Consider the following 19,938-nt stretch of genomic DNA (forward strand, 5'->3'; position numbering starts at 1 on the left):
ATCTCTCCCACTCTACTGGCTCATTTCCTACTACCTGTAAACATGCTCATGTCTCTCTCAACCTCATAAAACATCTTCACTTTATTCCATCCCTGCTAATGATCATCCTATGTCTCTTCCACGCTTTTCCACTAAACTCCTTGAAAAGTCTGTCTTCAATAGGTGCCTCCACTTTCTGTCCTCTCACTTTCTTCTTAACCCTTACAATCTGGCTTCTAAACTCATCATTCTACCAAAATTGCTGTTTCCAAAGTTGCCCATAACCTCAGTAACCATATACAATGACCTTTTCTCAATCCTAATTCTCCTCTACTTCTCTTACTTGATTTTCAAAATCCTTCTTGAGCTCCTCCATGGCCTATGACCAATTCATATTTTTCTTGGAGGCTTTTGATGCAGGAGTTTTGATTTTGTTGTCTTTTGGTTGTATGTTTTGATCTTCTTTGTCACCAAAGAACAATTCTACGGTCTGATTTCTCTTCCTCTGCTCATCTTGCCAACCAATTACTTGACTTCTGAGCTCTTTGATACGGTAGAACTCTGCTTCCAGAGTAGAGAGTGCTATGTCTCAAATTTCTGGGATTTTGTGCAGCTGTTGTCAGAGCCTCTTCTAGGCACCTGTCTTAGAACTGTGAGGAGGACTACCTCTCCACAGTCTCAACAAGCTCTGCTATGGCAATGCTCCCCCTCACCCCAGGTCTGCCATCTAAGTCTGAGACCCAGATCCATGCAAGAAAAAGCAAGAGAATCCTACGTCAGCTCCCGCAAAGAGATGACTGCATTTTCCCTCTGATCAGTCACTTGGTCCACCCATCATCTATGGACCTGGAGCTCCCGAAGCAGCCACGGATTCAGTGGCTGCAGCCACTGCCACCTCCACCACCCTGGGGGTAGGGGCCAACTGACTCTTCTCTCACCCAGGTCCAACAGAGTTTCCCCACTGATCTTTTACTTTCTCTTAGGCATTTATGGGTTGAGAAGTCTGGAAACCACCACAGTTACCAGTGATTCAGTCCTCTGAGGTCTGCTCTGGCCATTCTGTGCCACTGGTCTATGCTGTCATGGCCTACGTGGGACTGCACTCCACTCTCAGCCCTGTGCAATAGACCCTTCCTTCTGGCTTGCCAGGCTAACTTCAGTGGGAGACTTGCTTCATTCTGTTATTTTGTGAGTCATCATTTATAGGTATTGGAGGTAGTTGGAGCGTGAGCTCAAATTAGCTCCTGCTTTTGCTCTGCCATTTTGGCTCTGCCCCCTCAATCCTAATTCTCAATTTCTTTGCAGCCGTTGATAACTGCTAATCATCCTCTTCTTCTTGATACTCTCTTCTCTCTAGGTTTCCAAGACACCGTTCCTGGTTCTCCTACTAATCTGTCTGCTCCTCAGTCTCCTTCAGTGAATCCTCTTCCAGAGGACACCCCTTACCTAGAGGTGTCCCAGAGGGTTCTGTCAGGGCTGCTTCTCCATCTATCCTACTTCAATTGGTGATCTTATCAGCTCCCATGGGTTAATTACAATCTCTATGCTGAGGATTCTCTAATCTACCTATTCTAACACAGTCTCTCTACTGACCTTCATTCTCCCATCTCTCATTGCCTTTTAGATGTGTTAACCACAACATGTGTAAAATTGAACTCATTTTCCCTCCCCCTAATCCCTCCCCTCCCTCCTGATTTCCCTATTATTGTAGAGGACAACACCATTTTCTGGACCATTCAATATCTCTCCCCCTCTATGTGCAATCTGTTGCCAAGGCCCATTTCACCTTTGCAATAAATCTTGAATAGCCCCCTTCTCTCAGACACTGCCACCACTCTAGTACAGACTCTCACCACTTCATGCCTGGACTAATGCGGTAACCTGCTAGTGGATCTGCCTGCCTCAAGTCTGCCTGATACATCCTCCACTCAGCTGTCAAAGTGCATGGCTACTTATGTCACCTCCCCAACTCAATCAATTCTAGTGGCTCCCTATCCCCTCCAGGATGAAATGTAAACTCCTCTCTTTGGCACTGAAGGCTCTTCACATCCTAATTCCCTCCTGTCTTTCCTGTCTTCTTACACCTTATTTCTCTCCACATACTCTCACATAGGGACACATGCCTCTTGACTGTTCCTCAAACAAAGATGCTCCATCTCCTGCTCTGGGACTTTTCCCTGACTGTTGACCATACCTAGAATGTTCTTTCTCCTCATCACCACCTATTGGCTTCCTTTGAATCCCAACTAAAATCCCATCTTTTATAGGCAGCTTTTCCAGACCCCTTTGAATTCTGGTGCCTTCCCTCTTTTGATTATTTTCTATTTATTCTGTATATAGCTTGTTTGTACATGCTTCTTGTCTCTCCCACTAGACTGTAAGCTCCTTGAGTCAGGGATCTTTCCCCTCTTTTTGTATCCCCAGCACATAGCAGTGTTTTTCACATAGTATATACATAATAAATGTTAATTGGCTGACATACCCTACACAATCTTTTTTTCCCCTCTTTTTTTTGGAGGGGCAATTGGGGTTAAGTGACTTGCCCAAGGTCACACGGATAGTTTTTTGTGTTAAATGTCTGAGGCCAGATTTGAACTCAGGTTTCAACTTTTTTTCACAATTGTTTTTTGGGTTGGTGTAGTGGGTCCTACAAGTTCTTTCCATGAGACCTGGGAGAGACCTCAGCTTAAAAAGGCCAAGGTCTCCCACTGAATCTGGGGTCATCTACAGTCATCCTGATCTATATCTTACCAATGGACCCAGATGACCCTGGAGGAGAAAGTGAGGCTGGTGACCTTGCATAACTCTCCCTCAATGAAATCTGATTCACTTGCAAGTCATGGCATCTTCCTAGTATCATGGTCCTCTTCAAGAACAAATGACAAACCACAATGGGTCAATGATGTTTTTAATGCTATGCACCCTCAGTCTTGGAACAGATTAAGGAAAATCTCCTCTCAGCAGGGTGGTAAGGTACTGTGGAATATGACATACACATCAAAGTTCTAGAATCATTGGTTTTATTTAATGTTTGTTAAAAGTATTGATTGTAAGGGGAGACAGGGTTTATATTGGGAAATAACTGGTATATAAGGAGCAAAACGAATCAGTAAAACTTTAAACAACAAATTGAACGGCTCCTGATACTTTAAAATACCCTACTATAGAACAAGGGTAGAGTTCTCTTTATCTTATGGGCAGGCCAAAGTCCATTGGAAGTTTAGTCAGGATACCAAGGAATTTTTAGCTGATTGATCTTGTGTTCTGTACCCCTCCTAAGCCTTGGATTCTAAGCCTTCTATTGCATTAATAGTAAGAAGAGTGGCAGCAATGGATCCATCTGTGGTCGTTGCTTTTGGCTTGCTGCTCTGTATCTCCTTTCTGCTTCTCATTTTATCATGGAAAAAGGGCTTTGGAAGAGGAAAACTTCCCCCTGGTCCTGTTCCTCTTCCCATTATTGGCAATATACTGCAGGTGGACATTAAGAATATCTCAGAATCTTTTGACATGGTAAGTAAGCCTCTCTTTATTCTGTTGGTTTCATTCCTGACTCTAGCAGTTATCAATTTCTTTTGGGAGACTGTCTTCAAGCAGCTTATTATAATGAGTAGAGCATATTAGAGTAGATAGGTAGGTACCTTGTGGGTTTTCTGGAATGTATTTTGATTCACTGTAGTGGCCATCAGGGCCCACTGCTTCAACAGTAGCTGGTGCTATCAAGTTCCTGTAGGTCTGGATGAGATCCATTCTACAAAAAGTGCCATCCTCTGCTTTTCCTGCTCACATGGGCCCTGCAAAATCCTAGCAGAAAATGCCACAAAATGCTCACTGTCCACCAGAGGAAAAAGGGGGTATTTAATGTACCTCATTATTTCTGCTTCCTGAAGAATGAGTAGGTCCTGAAAAGAGGTAGGGACCTCCAACCTTTGTTGGATCAGAGTGGAGAAGGTTTACCTTGCACATTCCTTCCCAGGAGCACTCAGGCTCCTTTCTGTACAGCCCCATTCCTTGAATGTAATCTTAAGCGTGCCTGGATGAAAGCAAACCCAGCTTCAAGACAGACCAGAGTTCTGAACTCAGACCTGTTGATCTCAAACCCTTTGAAAGGTAGCCTGTGGTGGTAGAAAGGCATTGAATTTGGAATTAGAAAGGCATGGATTAATTTCTAGATTTTGACATTTACTGCCTTTCTGCCTTGGGCAAGTCATGATGACCTCTCTGGATCTCTGTTTCCTATGTCTATGTGATAACATTGTCAATAAATGTTCAAGCTGCCTCACAGGGTTGTGAGAAAAGATTAAGTGAAGTTAACCTGTGAAAACAAAAATATGTTCTCATTTTGACCTGGTTGATTGCTATACTGATATTTTTATCATATCCTTTCCAGGCATACACTGGTTTGGGGGACCTCAGTTTCCTCAACTGTAAAAGTATGATAGGTTTAGAAGAGGAGTTCTTAATCTTGGGACCATGAACTTCCAGTGGGTCTGTCAATATATTTCAATGGTTCTGTGAGCTTAGGTGGGAAAAAATGACATCATTATTTAATTCTAAGTGTTTTGCTTTGTAATCCTATGTGTTTTATTCTAATAATCATTCAGAGGAGTATATAGGCTTTAAGAGACTATTAAAAGAGTCCATTACATAAAAAGGGCTAAGAACCTCTGGTCTGAATGGTCTCTAAGGTCCCTTCTGGATCTATACCTATGATTCAATGATACTGATTTGTAGGATTTCTATTCAAATGAGGACTTTTCTGCTCCAGAATATCACTGACAGAATTGTTCCTACTCTGCAATTCTGCTATTCTCAAATTTTTAGATAAACAATGATAATAATAATGATAATAACAGCATTTATATAGTGATTTAAGTTTTGCCAGATGTTTTACAAATATTATCTTATTCTCACAAGAATCCTTGGAATTAGGTGTTATTGTTATCTTCATTTTACAAGTGAGGAAACTGAGGCAGACAGAGGTTAAGTGATTTGCCTGAGGTCTCCCAGCTATTAAGTATCTGAAACTGGATTTTGAGTAAGGTCTTCTTGATTCCAGGTCCATTGCTGTATCTACTATGGCACCTAGCTATACAATATAAGCTCAACCTCTCAGTAAGGTTGGGGATACTGTACCAATGTCATAAACTGTGCATCATTAGTCAGTCTTCTGGCTACTAGGCCAAGGCACATAATGAACTTCTAGCCTTTTGAACCATCTAGGGCTTGGGTTGGGTTCCTGTGCTTCATCATCCTCTCTGTAATAAATGTCAGAAATGTTTTGAAGGAGCTGATAATGGATTGAGAACTTCTCCAATAAGATCAGCAATAGTAATCCACGCTGCTTATCCCCTGATTCAGTTATGACCCTCTCCCTGTTGGCCACATTTTTTTTCACAGCTAGCAAAAGAATATGGCCCAGTGTTCACTCTACAATTGGGTGTTGAGCGTGTTGTCGTGTTACATGGGTACAAGGCAGTGAAAGAAGCTCTGATTGATCATGGGGACAAGTTTGCTGACAGAGGACATATGCCAATATTTGACATCTCTAGGGATGGATTAGGTAAGTTTCTGCTTGGAGTAGGTCAAGAAGAGAAAGACAAGAATAGGGAAAAGAATCATATTCCAAGAAATTGGTGGAAATACATTTACTTTCAAACCAAAGCCCCCAAAGCAGTGGCATGTTGGGGAGGATGTAATGAGTGATATACAAGCCATTTGTCTTTTCTCCAGGGCAGCAGCAATTAAAGTAGAAAGGAAGAGACTAAGGAAAAGAGAGAGAGAGAGACAGAGACAGAGACAGAGAGAGAGAGGGTGAGTATTAGACAGACAGACATATAGACACTCAAAGAAAGACACAGAGAAATAAAGAAGGGAAGACAGAAAAGGAAAGAAAAAAAGAGAAGGAAGGGAGAGAGAAAGAAAAGAAGAAAGAGATAAAGGATGGATAGAAGGAAGGAAGGAAGGAGAAAAAAGGCAGAAAGGATGGAAGAAAGAAAGAAAGACAGAAATAAAGAAGGAAAGAAAGAAAGAAGGAAAGAAAGAAAGGAAGGAAGAAAGAAAGAAAGAAAGAAAGAAAGAAAGAAAGAAAGAAAGAAAGAAAGAAAGAAAGAAAGAAAGAAAGAAAGAAAAAGAAAGAAAGAAAGAAAGAAAGAAAGAAAGAAAGAAAGAAAGAAAGAAAGAAAGAAAGAAAGAAAGAAAGAAAGAAAGAGAAAGAAAGAAGCAGAATGATTGTGGGATAAAAGAGTCCTGAAGGGAGATCTATTTCTTCCATCTATCTAGCTTTTATATTTTGCCATAATCATTCACCCCTCAGGCATGACTTTTATCTTCAAAGATCCATTAGTCTAGTTCATTTTCCAGTAGGTTGGAATTTTCTCCTTACTATCCAGAGATTCAGTGCTTAGCAGTCTAGCACCTACATTAGTGTCTTCCTGCTGGACAATGACAACTTTATGTAGTCTGGGATTCCTAGGAACATGTCTTCTGGCAATCTGACCAGTGCCTTCTCCATATTCTCTGTGCATATCTCATAACAGACATTGTCAGATGCCTTGCTGAAATCTGTATCTAGTCTGTCAAGTCATTGCTTAGATCTACTAGTCTGATAATACTGTAAAAAAGAAAAGAAAAGAAATTAGATTAGGCTAGTAAGACCTATTCTTTATGAACCCACGCTGACTCTTAGTGACCACTTTTTCTAAGTGTTAACAAATCAGCCTCCCTTAAGAGTAGATGAAAAGGGTTAGAAAATTTTCCACGAAATGGATGAAATGAAGCTAGTGGTCAGCGATTTGCTACGTGCTGCAAGTAACAGGTAAATCAAAATTACTTCAGTCTGCAAGAATAATGATCGTCCAAAATACTGAGCCTTTGAATACCAGGTAAGATGTAGTATAGCCAATGTGGATCAGAATTCATATGAAGGAAAGGTATCTATACTTGTGTGAAATAGGGAGACTGGCAATTCAGTCTAGCCAGAAAATATATCACAATCCTTCAGGTTCCTTGGAGATATAACCTTACTTACTCTACAACCATTCAGGGTCTCAAAAATATGTCTTTATCCTTGCATCCTTCTTTGTGGCCACTTCATTTCTGGCTAGGGGATGTGGGTGTAGGGCCATGTGATGTGTTTGTGACTGTGCTGAAGGGAGAATGATGTGTGGGATGGGACAGGAAACAGTACTGATAGAGGTGACAGCAAACTGACAAGTCCCCCATTTCATTCTGTTCTTCACAAGGGGTGTGACTCAAGGGCCCTTGGGCATGAACTTTTTGACATGGGTTGTAAGGAACTTTGGCGTCTAAGGTTTCTCTTCTTCTTGCTGCCCATTATAGGTATTATTGTAAGCAATGGAGAGAGATGGAAGGAAATCCGCCGCTTCTCCCTCATGACCCTGAGGAATTTGGGGATGGGGAAGAGGAGCATTGAAGAGCGAGTCCAAGAAGAGGCAAAGGGCCTGGTGGAGGAATTAAGAAAAACAAAAGGTTGGTGTTTCTTTAATTTGTTACCACTGACCTTAGAAAAATTGTTCTTAGTAACTGCTGGTGGATTGGTTGACACTCTTCTCAGGGGCTGCCCATTGCCATCAATTGCCAGCCAATTAAACAGTGAATTGCTATTTATAAGGCAGATGGGCCAGCCTGTCTAAAGTAGTGGGCCACCCTGAGGGAAAGACAAGAAGGAATACATGCCAGTCAAGGCAACCTACCATCACCACCTTGATATCACCACTCCTTGGACAGCCCGGGACACTAAAAGTAAGAGCATTTGGAATAGCAAGTCTTCTAGCCCAGTACCTGCAAACCTCATCCTAGGATAACGGATTGAAATAAAATTAAATATATATTTTTAAATAGACATGAAGAAGTCTAAAAACAAAAGCTAGTTAGGGTGAGGTGATGAATAGGGATTTAGAAATGGGAATCGATGCATTCTGGAAGGAAGAGCACTTTATCTGGACCAGGAGAGAATCTGACTTGAATACCATTTCTTGATCCTTTCTACTTGTGGCATAAATCAGTTAATTATCTTGAGCCTCAGCAACCTCATCTATAAAATGGGAATTATTCTATTTGCTCTTAAGAGTCTTATGTGGATCAAATCAGACGCTTCATAAAGAGCAGTTTAGTTGCAACCTGGCTGTGCCAAATACATGTCAGCTAGAGGGGAAAGCAGGACAGTCAGGTCCTACCTAAAGGCAGGCAAGCCTTCCTTTGTCTAAAATCTTTATCTTTCTTTTAGGATTACCATGTGACCCCACGTTCATCCTTGGGTGTGCTCCTTGCAATGTAATCTGCTCTGTCATTTTCCAGAAACATTTTGAATACAAAAACCAGAAATTTCTGTATTTAATGAAACTTTTAGAAGAAAACAACAGGATCTTAAGTTCCCCGTGGATTCAGGTGAGAGCAGTGTTCTCTACTCTTGGAACTTGAGATACTTTCTTTTTAATACTTCAAAGAAACTCCTGCAAGGAGGTAGGTTAGAGTTCATCATGCATTCCCTCGGGAGGTACAACAGTGCCACACTGGGATGGGGACACATTTTTTTCTTCATTGACAGGGACTAAAGACAAAGAAGGTCACACCATATGGTCTCATTTGAGGGACACTGTAAGGCCTTTCCCTGAAGTAGTTCACCCAGTGGTCCCAGGGGACTGAATGTTAAAATTCATGTTATTCTAGAGAAGCTGACTTTTCCCTTGAGCACCTGGGCTTGGATCAGGTTAGCAGATGAACTAGCTGTCCCAATGGAAAGTGGTAGACAGAGCTCTTAGAAGAACTCATAATGAGAAAGAATGAGAACTCTTCTATAGCAAGTAACAATTCAGAGTGAAGACTAAGATCGTCTCAGGCAACCAAGTAACAGGATACTAAAGTATTTTTATGGGAATGATGATAAAAGTCACTATTTTGCATAGGACATTTTGTCCCACACTTATTAAACTCTCTTCTAAACATCAAAATGCTGGAGTAGAGAATTATTTTCTCTTTCTAATAAGGTATGGTATAAAATTCTTCTTTTTAGGTCTATAATTCCTTTCCATCTCTACTATGTTATCTCCCTGGATCTCATCATAAGGCAATTAAAAATTTTAATTTAATCAATGAATTTATTTTGGAAGAAGTGAAGGAACACCAACGGACACTGGACCCCAGTAATCCTCGGGACTTCATTGACTGTTTCCTGATGAAAATGGAGCAGGTACAGTGTGAGCAGTAGGTCTGAATCTCAGAGAAAAATTTTGACCTGGAAATTCCCAGTACCAATAAAATTTGCAGTTCTTATCTCTCTCTCTCTCTCTCTCTCTCTCTCTCTCTCTCTCTCTCTCTCTCTCTCTCTGTCTGTCTGTCTCTCTCTCTCTGTCTCTGTCTCTGTTTTTCTTTTCTCTCTCTCTCCCTTATGTACTCTCTGCAACATCCAAAATGCCTTGATAATTGCCAGGTTTTGTTGTCACTTTGGATTGTGATGCTCACATGTAATTTATTTCATAGATTTGGAACTGAAAAGGATCTTGGAGGTCATTGAATCCAAGACCCTTATTTTACAGATGAGGAAACTGAAAGGTAAAAAGGTTAACTTACTTGCCCAAGGTCAAGATCAGAGCCAGGGAAGGGGGGAAGTGAGGTGACACAATGGGTAGAGCACTGGCCCTGAAGTCAGGAGGATCCGAGTTCAAATCTGGCTGTAGACACTTACTGGTTGTACAACCCTGGGCAAGTCAGTTAACCTTGATTATCTCCCCCAAAAAACTTTTTTAAAATATCTGAACTGAGATTCAAGCCAACATCCTCTGCCTCCAAATCCATCACATTTTCCGTTGTGCCCATTGTCTCCCTTACTTTTCGATTAATTATCCCAAATTATTCCTAGGAAAAGCAACAACCACAGTCTGAATTTACCATTGAAAACCTTGTCTATACTGCGCGTGATCTATTTGGCGCAGGAACAGAGACAACAAGCACTACCCTGAGATATGGACTCCTGCTTCTCCTGAAACACCCTGAGATAACAGGTAGCATAACAGGCTGATCATACCGATCCAGAACTTAGTCAGCATGAGACTAAGACATGGTCTTTATGAAGCTTTCCTTGGAAACTCTTCTGTTGTCATTTTTATATATTTAATCATTAACCATTCAAAATTACATAGTCCTCCTCCACTACTAGCTCCACCCTGCTTAGTCATGTGGTATGTAATTGTGAGTTCTTATTAGAGATAGTGACAGGGATAGAGACTATAGCCCAGTGATAGAACTGCAGGGAACTGAATGATTGAGAGGCACTAGTTCCTCATGGCTCATTGATCCTGCATGAGCATAGGAGAGGTTGGCGCATCCGGATTCCTGTCACCCATAGAGCCGAGCAGGGCAGTACTTTGGGCCTATGGTTGGTCACACTGAATTGTGGAATAGGTCCCGACTGAGACCCCTCCTCACTTCCTTAAGCAAGTGCTGCTTGAACTGCATTTTTTTTTTTTTTTGCTTTTTGGAGAGGGGAAGGTAGGGCTTTTTTGGGACTAAGTAACTTGCCCAAGGACACAGGGCTAGTTTTTGTGTTAAGTGTCTGAGGCCCTCAGGTCATCCTGACTCCAGGGCCGGTGCTCTATTCACTGTGCCACCTAGCCATCCCCTGACCTGTATTTTCTTAAGGACAAATTGAGCCTGTCCTAAGTGCATAGGAAAAAGGACCCTCAAGGAATTCTCAACTGACTTATGAGACTAAAATGGAATTTTCATCTATCTATCATCTATATCTCTATGAGAATGTGATGGTCAAGTCCATTATTTGCCAATGTAGCTCTTGGTGAAAAATCAGAGAAAATGTGACAGAAGGCAGTTTTTGTCCCTACTTTTAAGATTAATTTCCATTCATATTATGACAGGAAAAATTCATGAAGAAATTGATCGTGTGATTGGTCAAAATCGAAGTCCCTGCATGGAAGATAGAAACAAGATGCCTTACACCAATGCCGTGGTACACGAGATACAGCGATTCATTGACCTTGTTCCCACCAACTTGCCACATGCTGTGACAGAGGATGTTCAATTTAGACAATATGTTATCCCCAAGGTCAGAAGTGCTTCTCACTCTAACACAACATTTTATACTCTCTCCTATTGAACTATAGAATCTTCAAGTTAGAAGGAAACTCAGGCCAACCTACATTTTTGAGAAGTAGTCACAGTATTTCAGAATTTGAATGGATTTCAGTGGTTGTATTGTCTGCTCCCAATCTGAAAAAGAATTCCATCTAAGGACGTGGTCATCCAATCTTTTCTTAAAGACTTTCAGTAAGGGGGAACCACTCAATGGGATTCTGTGGCCTTCTATTCTAATCTTGTACAGCCCTAATTTGAGGGAATTTTTTTTCTCGAATTAAATCTGTTTGCAATTTTGTAACTTAAATCTATTGATCTTGGTTTTGTCATTTGGAACAAAACATAACAAAGTTATTCTCTCTATTAACAGTTCATAAAACACTTGAAATTGGTTGTTATGTCTTATGTTCTAATATGCCTTCTGTTCTCTTTTCTAAATACCCACATTTCCTTCAACCCATCCTTACATGGTATGGACTTGTCATTCTTATCATCTTGTTGCCCTCCCTTTAGTAGCTTCCAGCTATTCAATGTACTAAAATACAACTCTTAGAATAAGTAAAATCCTCATTTGTAAGTTTATGAGATCAGAGTACAGGGGTGCCTACTTCCAAGCTGCCATTAAACTTTGAGTAATTACCTGTTGTTTATGGTCAATCAGTTTTAAATCCACCTAACTGCATGATAGTCTAACCGGTATATTTTTGTCTTTTCAGAAGAACATGAAAAAAAGTTATCAAATAATTTGCTAAAATTTATGTAAACACTGTGTACAACATTCACCTGACCTACCAGTGTATTGACACCCTCAAAAAAAGAAATAATGATCATTCCACTGCAGATCTTTGTGACCACCACTTCCTTATCTAGAGTAATTTCCTTATTCCTTCATTATCTATATTATCTCTTTAGAAATAGACTCTCAGTGAAAATTGAAGCATACTCTTTTCACTTTATTTTTCTTGCACAGGTGTCTAGCTGCACTCTTATGTTCTCCTTACTTCTCTGGGGTATTAAGTCCCTAATAGCCATACATATATATTTATTTATACTGTCTTTTTAAGCTCAAAGATTATTCCCTTCATCAGAAAAAAAGAGAAGCAAAAGAAAAATTGAGAAGTTTCTTATCTTCTTTTGTCTCTTGTCTTCCTCATCCTATAATGCTCTGAGTTTCAGGATTATCCTGTCTTTAATCCTCTGCTTTTTCGCAATATCATTTTTTTAAAAACCCTTTTCATTGCCCTTTGTTAGCCTCACCAGTCTCTGTTCATTCTGGATTTCACCACTTCTCTCATTCTTATGGAATGGTGACATGCATCTTTTACTCATCTTTGTCTTTGAAAAATCTAAGTTGGTTGGTGAGTTCCCTGCAATAATACTAGTTATTGTTTATAAAGGACTTTTGAGGTTTGCTTTACATAGATTACCTCATTTAATCTTTACAACAACTCTGTGAGAGTAGATGCCATTATTATCCCCATTTTACAGGTGAGAAAACAGTCTTAAAGAAACCACCTGGCTTTTCTAAGGTCATGCTGTCCAATTCAGGATTTGTACTATGTTCTTCCTGACTTCAGGTCTTGAAGTCTCTCCACTCCACCACCTGGCTACCTCATCCACATTGGTATAATTAGAGAATGTTCTTTTTTCTTCCATCATCAGAATGTTTTTCACAATGTATTTAGAAACTAACTCTTATCTTTCTTGGTTATAATAATTGCTAGCATTAAGGCTTGTGAGGAATTTTACAAATATTATCTCTTTTTATACTCAAAACAACCCTGAAATGTAGGCACTATTATTTTTCTAATTTTACAGATGAGGAAACTGAATCTGAGAAAGGTATGTGATTTGGCCAGGGTCACACAACTAGTGAGTATTTGAGGTCAGATCAGATCTTTCTGACTCTAGGTCCTATACTCTATCCATTGGGTCACTTAGTTACCTCTGTTAAAACCTCAAAGATGGATTGGTCACTTTCCCAAACATTTCCATCATTACCTTCATTAGTGTGCACAGAAAGCATGCCAAGAGTGATGGCACATCCTACAACACAGCATCATCCCATCAAGTGAAGAATGTTGTGCCACAGGGGTTCTGTAGGGCTCTATTCACATCTATATTGTTCAAGTTCTTCTCAGAGGGTGAGAATTGGATCAATAAAACAATTTCCTTATTTTGTTTCTGCTACATTTGCAGGATAAAGTTATCATTAAGAAAAGTCAGGGGAGCCAAGATAATGGTGTAGAAGCAGGAAAACTCAATGAGCTCCCCCCCCATAACCACCTCAAATACCTATAAAATATGACTCTAAATAAATTTAAGAGCTACAGAACCCACAAAGTGCCAGAGAGAAAAAAAACTCCCGCTGAAGGCGGCCCACCCAGCATGCTGGCAGGAAGGGTCCATCACAGCATGCTGGGAGGCAAGCCCAGCCCCACATGAGCCCAGGGTTTTAGCCTCAGGGCATCCCTGACCAGCAGCAATTGGAGTGGACTTCAGGAGAGTGGATCACCAACAGCTGTGACGGTTTCCAGAATCACCAACCCATAAATGCCAAAGGCAAAATAAAAGGTCAGTGTGGACTTTGAGGGAACAGGGGAACCAAGAGTGCAATCCAACTTCTGCCCCCTGGGGTGAGAAGTGGAGGAAGCACTGCAGCCATTCAGCCACCACCGCGTGGCTGCTTCACAATTCCTGGACTGCAGATTGTAGGGGGACCAAGTGACCATTCTGAGGGGTAATCGCTCTTGCTTTAACCTGCTTGGATCTGGATTGCTGTCGAGGGTGGAGGTCCTGGGGTGTGTGACCAGGTGCCAGAGCCTGTGGAGGCTTCTGAGAGGGCACCCAACTAAATACTCTGGAAGCTGCCAAAACTGCCAAAACCCCAGCGATTTGGGACAAAGTTCTCTTCTCTGGAAGCAGAGTTCTATTGTGGCAAAGAGCTCAAAAGCAAAGTAATTGAGTGGCAACATGAGCAAGCAAAGGAAGCACAGCAACCAAACTCTAGATTCCTTTTTTGGGGACAAAAAGGATCAAAGCATGGAATGGAAGACAACAAAGTCAGAATTCCTACACTAAAAGCTTCCAAGAAAAATATGAATTGTTTACAGGCCATGGAGGAGCTCAAGAAGTATTTTGAAAACCAAGTAAGAAAAGTGGAGGAAAAATTGGGAGGAGAAATGAGAATGATGCAAGAAAATCATGAAAAGAGAGTCAACAATCTGAATGAAGAAAATAACACCTTAAAAAATAGACTTACTCAAATGGCAAAAGAAGCCCAAAAAGCCAATGAGGAGAAGAATGCCTTAAAAAGCCAAATTTGCCATATGGAAAAAGAATTTCAAAAGCTCACTGAAGAGAATAATGCCTTGAGAATTAGATTGGAGCAAATGGAAGCTAATGACTTCATGAGAAATCAAGACACTATTAAACAGATCCAAACAAATGAAAAAATAGAAAACAATGTGAAATATCTCATTGAAAAAGTCACTGACCTGAAAAAGAGATCCAGGAGAGATAATTTAAAAATTATTGGATTTGGGGCAGCTAGGTGGCACAGTGGGTAGAGCACTGGCCCTGGAGTCAGGAGGACCTGAGCTCAAATCTGGCCTCAGACACAACACAAAAAGTAGCTGTGTGACCTTGGGCAAGTCACTTAACCCCAATTGCCCTCCAAAAAGCAAAAAAAAAATTATTGGACTACCTGAAAGTCATGATCAAAAAGGTTCCTTATTGAAGCATTGTTTTTGCTCATGTGAATCACCAAAGGTGGGTAGTCATCCCCTTTGGCAAGTCTTTGGAGGTTCCCTATTACATCTTTGATATGTGCTCCGAGAATATTGAAGATTTATATCTGTTTTTGTCATTGTTAGCAAATAACTGTTTCAGTATCTTTCCACAGGGAGTCTCCAACACTTGTTTTTCCATTCTTTCTGGATATCTCACCAGATAACACCTGTGAAGTTATGTTCCCATTCTTTAGAGTATAAGAAAGTTTTGTTTCTCTCAGAGCATGCAGTTTTATCATCTTCAAAAAGAGCTACCAATTTGTTTATTAGATCTTTCCTTATTCTTCTGTCTGACATGATTATGTTCATCAATATCCTGATCCAGATCAGAATTAATTTTTACATATTCAGATCATCTGGCGTTGGCTTGAACTTATGCACAATTGGTGAGCTTATTATTTACCCAGGCAGCTCTTTGCTTCTTTGATAGATCTAATGATCAAAAGTTATTTTCTTAACCGTTATTACCCTAAGATCTGCCTCCTTGTGTCTTTTACTCATCGGTACTGGTTCTGCCCCACAAGGTATCAAAATTCAGCTTCATCTCTCAGAATAGTATTGCAGACATTCTAATTTTTACTATCAGGACAAATGTTTAAAAAAATTGCCTACTTTAAAAATGAGGGGTTTTGACCAGAGGGTTGTTCTAAGCTCTCTTTCAGTTCTAACATTCTATGGTTCTTATTTTCTAATTATTTGTTTTTATTTTCTCATTTCAGGGTACCACCATAATACCACTACTGTCTTCTGTTCTGTATGATGATGCAGAGTTCCCCAATCCAGACAAGTTTGATCCAGGTCACTTCCTAGATGAAAGTGGCAAGTTTAAGAAGAGTGACTATTTCATGCCTTTTTCAGCAGGTGAGGCATTCATCTAAAGTTGTGCATCAAAGATGGATTGATAACTAAGAGGACTTTATTGCCTGTGGGACCTTGGTCAAATTATTTCATTTCTGTGGGCTTCAGTTACCTTATATGCTAAAACATTTAGTTGGACTAGGTGACCATTATGGTCCTTCCAAGTTCTAAAACCAGGGAGTAGGGTAGAGACATAGTACATCATTCTTCTAATTCTCCTTGGGCCATGGTTCATCAACTAAATCAGTTGGATTTCAGGGTAGTTGTCTGAACTTGTTCCAAAAAAAGGCAGAACTGAGATAGTGGCCACTCTATTCTGCATCCCCAACTCATAAACCTGCTGTACACCTCATTAAAAACTATCCTCCCAAAGATGCTCAACTAGGAGCTACTTCTCAGATAAAGTCTCCTAGGCTTTTATGTTAGCATGGTACAATCTTGTATCTTATCAAGCCAAGGAAGGGGATTTGGTTATCTTAAGAAGGCCTATTACTCAGGTACCATTATGGCCAAGGTCACTGAAGGTCTAATCTTAGAGTTTACAGTTTTGTAGAAATGTGACTCCTGACTAGGACACATACGTATGGAACGTCCTTTCCTAGTTTTGTAGATTTTCATGGGGATCTATTGGTATAGCATTATAGATGATGGTCTGTCTTGTCCTTTCACCTTCTATTCTTGGGGGAGTCTATTGGTTATCAGGTACTATTGGTGATAGCCAAGTCTGGGGCTAGCAGACATGATTGTTGGTAGGCAGCTAACTGTTCCTGACATTGTGGTCTTCAATGCCATGTCCTGCTCAATTAGGTCTAATACTTGGGTAAGAGCTAGGAATGAGTAGTTAAGACAAGTGACTGGATGGCCATGAAGTTCCAGGATAGACTCCTAAGGTGTTTTCTGTCCAGAATGCTGACAGGAGGTTCCCAATGGGAACTTTGATCGTTCTTCTGTCACCTTTCCCCATTGCAGTCACTCTGGGTAGTCATAAACTTAGTCCTTGAGATTATAAATGAGTCATTGTTTTCTCCGTAGGGTAATGACTGCTTTACTCTGAATTGAAATCCCAGGAATTGCTCTGGTTCCTGGGGGATTGATTTAGAGACAGGATAGAATAGGGGTCTTCCCTCTGTTGAGGTGGAACTGGTTCTTCAAAGGAGTCAAGGACCAGAGAGGAATGCAGTCTTTTTCCTAATGCCACTGATTATTAGTAGGCTCCCTATAAGTCTGAAGAAGTGGTCTAGATGATTTAGAAGACTACAAATGTCAAATACATATATTTGTGTCTTTTAGGAAAACGGATTTGTGCTGGTGAGAGCCTGGCTCGAATGGAATTATTTCTGTTTTTTACTACCATCTTACAGAATTTTACCTTGAAATCTCCCATTGACCCAAAAGATATTGACACATCCCCAGTTTTTAGTGGCTTTGGTAAAATACCTCCCTCCTATGAGCTCTCCTTTCTGCCTTTCTAAAACATGTGAAGGACCCTGCCTGGTTCCAACTCTATTAAAGTCTCTCCATGTCCTATGAACAAGCTATATTTATTTCGTTTCCTAGCAATGAAAGCCCTCCATGATTTCAGCCCGATATACTCTTCTACCATAATCTAATACTCCTTTAGACTTTTGCCAAAACCATGACTTAATTTCCCCCAACATTCCCTAGAAATCCCCTGTTTCTGGAACATTTCTTCTCCTCTCCTTTCCTCTCCTCTCTTCTCTTCCTTTCTCTTAAGCTTTGCCTATTCAAATCCTACTGACACTTCAGATCCCTATTTAGATGCCTATATCTATGACCTTTTTCACCCTTACCATCTGTACTACACAATTTAAGACTGAATTATATACCTAACTTACATTGTGTATCCTTTTAGACATGTTAGTTGATCTTGTCTTGTGCTGCTCACTAGATCTTAAGCTTCTTGTTAGTAGGGCTTTTATCCTATAGAAGTTTGAAATTGTCCACCACCAATGGGTTAGAAGCCCTTTTCTACTCCTTAAATATCTCAGGTTATACACTTCAACCCACACACATATCCTATTCTGATGGTGGCTTACCTACTCACAATATGATGTTAGTGAAGTGGTACCTTGGAAAGAGTGTAGGACCAGGAGTTAGGAAGACCTGAGTTAAATCCAATGTTACACATTTACTGCCTATATGACCCTTGGCAAGTTACTTCATCTCTCTTTGCTTCAGTTTCCTTATCTATAAAATGGGTATAATCATAGCATCTATATCCCAGGGTTGCTTTGAGGAAGAAAGAAGTGGATAATTATTAAACATTTAGCACAGTGTCTGGTACATAGTAAGTACTATATAAATATTAGTTGCAAGTATTATTATAACAACTACTACTACTGCTGCTGCTGCTACCTCTACTACTACATACTTTGCCTACCTACTCTAATTAAAATGTATATATGTAAAAAAAATACAGTACACATTTGAGTAGTCCAGTTTGACTGAAGCATAAAGTACCTAGAGGATATTAATATGAGATAAGCCTGGAAAGGAAGAGAGGCCTTCAATGTCATGAAGAAGAGTTTGGACTTTACTCAGTAAACAAAAAGTGAGTTGAATATTGACCTGATCTATGCATAAGGATGATTAGTTGAACAGAATGTGAGGAATGTATTTGATGGAAGAGATGGCTTTTGCAACAATGCAAAGTCAAGGAGGCTAGGTTATTTCAGGATTTGGGGAAAGAAATTATTTGACACACATATTAAAATGATTGATTTAATGGAGGTAGTAGATAGGATACTACAGGTATTCAATTCTAATCAACTATGCATATGTCAGAGGTATATAGAGCTGTTCAACTGGCAAATACAATTCTTTCTGAGCCAAAGGCCAGGCCCCTGTTTGCCTGCCCACTCTTTTTGCCCATCTCTCTTGTAGTCTTCTGAAGGAAATAGTATCCAGAGATGCCATATCAGCTAGTCTATATCACTAGCTATAGAAGTGATGTCCCCAGATGCTCATCCTTCAGGGATACAAATATTTATCAAAGGCTTTTCATTACTCGTACATTAACCTAGCTTGTTATTGTAGCGGCAACCACAGTGGCATACCCAAGATGACCGTTAGCACAGGTTCTTAGATTTTCTTTATTAGGAAAGATAGTTGTTCAAGGGGTCAACAATCTTTTTAATTACATTCATTAATTCAGGGGAAAAATAAGCACCCTGAGCTTCAGAGAAAATCCAAACAAAGAAAATCGAGAAAATACAAGCAGAGAACTAAAGACCAACAGATAGATCTTTTTTTTTTTTTTTTAGCAGGCAAAGTTCAATTTATTTGTTTATAAAAAACCATCTATGTGGTTGCCACAGCAGCTGCCTGGGTCCTCTGGACAGATACTCGAGTGTGAGTCTTCACAAGATGGTCGGTGAATTCCTGATAAGGAGACTTAGTGAACACAGTCTCCTTCCACAGGTCTGGGGTTAGATAGCTGTATGTTTTGGAGATGGCATCAAAGGTAGCTTTAGCAAAATTGCCCAGAGTGGCAGTACAGCCTCTTGCAGAAGTGTAGCAGTCATCAATTCCAGCCATCAGCAGCAGCTTTTTAGGCACAGGAGCTGAGACAATGCCAGTACCTCTAGGGGCGGGGATCAGGCGCACCAGAACCGACCCACATTGCCCAGTGACCTTGCAGGGTACTGTGTGAGGCTTGCCAATCTTGTTCCCCCAGTAGCCACGTCTCACAGGAACAATGGACAGCTTGGCCAGAATGATAGCACCTCGAATAGCTGTGGCCACTTCCTTGGAGCACTTGACACCCAGACCAACATGGCCATTGTAGTCACCAATGGCCACAAAAGCCTTGAACCTGGTACGTTGTCCAGCTCTAGTTTGTTTCTGAACAGGCATGATCTTCAGAACCTCATCTTTCAATGAAGATCCCAGGAAGAAATCTATTTCAGACTCCTTGATAGGAAGGGAGAAAAGATAGATCTCTTCCAAAGACTTGATCTTTATGTCCTTGACTAGCCGGCCCAGCTTAGTAACAAGAACCCACTCCTTGTCTTCCGCCTTTCCTCCTCGGGCTCCGCGGCCACGGCCCGACCTCGACCACGGCCCCAGCCTCGACCTCGGCCCCCACTGCCGAAGCCACCGCGGAAGCCTCCCCGGCCTCCAACGCCGGGGCCCCCCGGGGCCTCCCGCACCTCCTGCAGCACGGGCGTCGTCCGCCATTTGG

The 19,938-nt window shown here is 40.8% G+C and overlaps 1 protein-coding gene and 2 pseudogenes across 1 annotated transcript; 2 read left to right on the forward strand and 1 right to left on the reverse strand.

The window, feature by feature from the left end:
* The window catches only part of LOC138168378 (cytochrome P450 2C19-like), a 29,050-nt pseudogene extending 28,156 nt beyond the window's left edge, over nucleotides 1–894 (forward strand).
* Nucleotides 895–3,309: 2,415 nt separating this feature from the next.
* Nucleotides 3,310–17,206, forward strand: LOC138168698 (cytochrome P450 2C19-like). Its single transcript, XM_069097590.1, has 9 exons — nucleotides 3,310–3,489; nucleotides 5,377–5,539; nucleotides 7,318–7,467; nucleotides 8,225–8,385; nucleotides 9,011–9,187; nucleotides 9,857–9,998; nucleotides 10,869–11,056; nucleotides 15,596–15,737; nucleotides 17,025–17,206. Exons 1-9 carry the CDS (start codon nucleotides 3,310–3,312, stop codon nucleotides 17,204–17,206), a joined length of 1,485 nt encoding a protein of 494 aa, XP_068953691.1.
* Nucleotides 17,207–18,974: 1,768 nt separating this feature from the next.
* LOC138169638 (small ribosomal subunit protein uS5 pseudogene) lies at nucleotides 18,975–19,938 on the reverse strand (annotated as a pseudogene).

Source organism: Petaurus breviceps, unplaced genomic scaffold, assembly GCF_028583685.1.
Source record: "Petaurus breviceps papuanus isolate PSGF00001 unplaced genomic scaffold, PetGlider_PUasm1.0 37, whole genome shotgun sequence".
Lineage (NCBI taxonomy): Eukaryota > Metazoa > Chordata > Mammalia > Diprotodontia > Petauridae > Petaurus > Petaurus breviceps.

Excerpts from the sequence above, each read along its gene's own strand:
- LOC138168698 (XM_069097590.1), top strand. The coding sequence starts at position 3,310 with ATGGATCCATCTGTGGTCGTTGCTTTTGGCTTGCTGCTCTGTATCTCC. Across the intron at positions 7,468-8,224 it reads GGAATTAAGAAAAACAAAAG|GATTACCATGTGACCCCACG; the intron begins GTTGGTGTTTCT and ends TCTTTCTTTTAG. Across the intron at positions 15,738-17,024 it reads TTTCATGCCTTTTTCAGCAG|GAAAACGGATTTGTGCTGGT; the intron begins GTGAGGCATTCA and ends TGTGTCTTTTAG.